Source organism: Coffea arabica, chromosome 9e (genome assembly GCF_036785885.1).
Source record: "Coffea arabica cultivar ET-39 chromosome 9e, Coffea Arabica ET-39 HiFi, whole genome shotgun sequence".
Lineage (NCBI taxonomy): Eukaryota > Viridiplantae > Streptophyta > Magnoliopsida > Gentianales > Rubiaceae > Coffea > Coffea arabica.
Window position 1 is genome coordinate 1,447,749 of NC_092327.1, and position 3,701 is coordinate 1,451,449.

General features: G+C 39.5%; 1 protein-coding gene across 1 annotated transcript; it reads left to right on the plus strand.

Moving 5' to 3' along the window:
• The first annotated feature begins 235 nt into the window (after positions 1-235).
• On the plus strand, positions 236-1,415 carry LOC140014869 (uncharacterized). The gene is made up of 2 exons (XM_072066495.1): positions 236-1,103; positions 1,243-1,415. The coding sequence occupies exons 1-2, from the start codon at positions 236-238 to the stop codon at positions 1,413-1,415; spliced, it is 1,041 nt and encodes a 346-aa protein (XP_071922596.1).
• Positions 1,416-3,701: the final 2,286 nt, after the last annotated feature.

Sequence of the window (3,701 nt, forward strand, 5' to 3'; positions counted from 1 at the left end):
GTATCAACTCAAAATGAACCCTCTCAAGTGTGCATTTGGAGTCACGTCGGGAAAATTTCTTGATTTTGTGGTTCGCCATCGAGGCATTGAAATTGATCAGGCCAAAATTGATGCTATATTGAGGATGCCTGAATCTCGTGACATTCATGAATTGAAAAGTCTTCAAGGGCGATTAGCTTATCTGAGGAGATTTATCTAAAATTTAGCAGGAAGGTGTCAACCATTTAGTCGCTTGATGAAGAAAGATGTGTCATTTCAATGGGATGAGGCATGTAGTAATGCATTCAATAGCATTAAGTCTTATCTTATGAAAGCACCTGTGTTGGCTGCACCTATTCATGGAAAGCCATTACTCCTTTATATTGCTGGCCAAGAACGGTCGGTAGGGGCATTGCTCGCTCAACAAAACAATGAAGGGAAGGATGTTGCCCTTTATTATTTAAGCAGAATGATGACCCCCAACGAACTAAACTACTCGCTAATTGAAAAGTTGTGTTTAGCCCTTATTTTTGCAATACAGAAGTTAAAACACTACTTTCAATCGCATAGTGTGAAGCTCATTTTCAGGGCGAATCCCATAAAATATGTGATGAGCAGACCAGTGCTGTCCGACCGTCTAGCTAGATGGTATCTTCAACTACAACAGTTTGAAATTATTTATGTGCTTCAAAAAGCTGTGAAAGGACAAGTTCTGACAGATTTTCTTGCTGATCACCCGATACCTGCTGAATGGGAACTAAGTGATGACCTACCAGATGAGAATGTACTCCTTATTGAGATTCGTCCACCATGGAAGATGTATTTTGATGGTGTGACTCATCGTCATGGAGTTGGAGCAAGGATTGTATTCGTGACTCTTGATGGAGGGATATTGCTATACTCTTTTACTCTAAGTCAACATTGTTCAAACAATGTCGCTGAGTACCAAACTCTCATACTCGGACTTGAAATAGCTGTTGACATGGAACAGTTGGACATTCAATTCTATGGTGACTTTCAATTAGTGATTAACCAACTCTTGAAAAGTTATGAAGTCAAAAAGTTCGAGTTAATTTCGTATCACAAATATGCAACGCGACTAATGAAGCGGCTTGGAGGTGCAAGTATTAAGCATGTTCCTAGAAGAAAAAATAAGCAAGCTGATGCATTAGCTGCGCTAGCCTCTCACTTACCATGCCGAATCATGAGATACAAGTTCGGTATGCCAAAAGTAGTTAGTTTCATCACTAATTGATGATGAAGATATTGAAGGAGGCGACACTCATGTGGTCTCAACCTATGAAATTGACAAAGAAGATTGGAGACAACCCCTCGTTGATTATCTCAAGTATCAAAAACTACCTGAGGAGCAACGTAGGAAAACTGACATCCGTCGCCGTGCTCCTCGTTTTATCTTGTATAAAGAGATGCTGTAGCGAAAATCATTTGAAAGTGTACTGTTGCGCTGTTTGAACGAAGACGAGGCATATCGAGCGATGCACGAGGCACATTCTGGAATATGTGGAGCTCATCAATCCGGTCCCAAGTTAAATTTTCGGATTAAAAGGATTGGCTACTATTGGCCTACTATGGTCAAAGATTGCATAGAATATGCTCAAAGATGTCAAGCTTGCCAGTTTCATGCAAATTACATTCATCAACCACCTGAGCCGTTACACCAGACCGTTGCTTCTTGACCTTTTGATGCTTGGGGTCTTGATGTTTTGGGGCCATTACCAAAGTCGTCCGGTCAACATTTATATATATTGGCTGCGACCGACTACTTTTCTAAATGGGCTGAAATCATACCGCTCAAGCAAGTTAGAAAGGAAGATGTGGTGAATTTTATTCGTGTGAATATTATTTACCGTTATGGAGTTCCCCGGTACATTATCACTGATAATGAAAAATCCTTCTCAAATAGCTTGATGGATAAATTGTGTGAAAAATTTCATCTCAAGCAACGCAAGTCCTCCATGTTTAATACCCCCGCCAATGGCCTTGCAGAGGCATTCAACAAAACTTTATGTAACTTGTTGAAGAAAGTGGTGGCTAAATCAAAGAAAGATTGTCACGAAAGGATAGGCGAAACTCTTTGGACTTATCGCACCAGGTATCGAATTCCAACACAAGCCACACCATATGCCTTAGTCTATGGTGTAGAAGCTGTCCTGCCCCTTGAGCAACAAATTCCTTCTTTGAGAATTGCTATCTAAGAAGGGCTCACGGAGGAAGAAAATGTTCGCCTGCGCCTTGAAGAATTGAAAGCTTTTGATGAAAAGAGATTGAAGACCCAACAAAATCTCGAATGCTATCAAACCCGTCTCTCTAGAGTTTTTAATAAGAAAGTTCGGCGCCGCTCTTTTCAAGTTGGGGACATGGTACTCGCCGTTCGAAAGCCAATAGTTATGACTCATCGCATTAAAGACAAATTCGTCTCTAAATGGGATGGGCCATACGTTATTCGAGAAGTCTACACGAATGGCGCGTACAAACTGGTGGACAAAGATGGCGTAAAAGTTGGTCCTATAAATGGAAAATTCATGAAATTATACATGCCATAAAAAAAAAGAGAAATACTCTATGGCGCATGAGTCTAAACTGCATGTTGCTCTAAACCCGCATGAGCTAAAACTGTGGACAACGACTACCAATAGTGTAGCACGTGGTTAAACTGCTGAAACACTCCACCAAATCTAATGTGGTAAACAAAAGGATACTCCTGACCCGCAAGAGTTTAAACTGTGAATGGTAGGAATTACGTGTGACTTGATTTCCTTTTGGGATACGTAGGCAGCTTAGAGGGCAACTTCTAAGTTCAGTTACAATTATATAAAACTAAATCCTTTGTCCGGATGATTCTTTTGTTGCAAAAAAAAAAAAGAGCGGTTCTCTTTAACACAGTTCGAATTATTTTGTGACATATACTTGAAAATATATTATTCAGATTACTAAATTTTTTGGATAATTACTTTTTCAAGTGTGATCAAAATTATGCAAAGATGGAATTGTTTGTATTGCAGTTAATAGTTTAAAATGGTAGCTATTGAAAGAATAAGAAAAAACTTGGACGTCTGTAAGAATGTGAAAAAAAAGAGATCAAGCTTCATTATAAAATGTTTGTGCTCATAGCTACACGCTTTGAGCAGGTAACAAAAGATGAAATTTGAAACAAAGTAAAAGATTGCAACTATTCCTAGAATTCAAATGATGACAGCTCCTTTCGGTTGCTTTCAAGTAATGCTTGCATCTTGTCCAAAGTTTGACTCTCTTCAGCAAGTAGGGGTGGGGAATTCTCAATCTTTAGAACTTCATTTTGTAAGTCGACCATTACGCCTTGCACTTGGGTAAGCTCATCTTGCTCTTCGCGTAGCCGTGAAAGTGTCTCCTTCCTGTGAGTATCCAAGAACTCAAGCCGCTTCCTCAACTCGACTTCCTCACGATCAATCTTCTTAAGTTTCAACATGTGTGTTGAGATCTTTTCCGCTTGTTGTTTCTCCTTACTCTGAGCATCTCTAAGATGTTGGGTGGCAGTAGAAAGCAATTCATTATATGATTCAATTGAAATTTTATTTAAGAGGAAAGATTTCACTGCGACGTAACGAGCTGCATTTGCAAAGAAAGCCTTTAAAAGGCCTTGCAAATTTGAGATATCTGTGGCATTGAAACTTTACATTTCCTCCATGATTTCCCTTGCTTTCATTTCAAGAGCAGGCATGCGC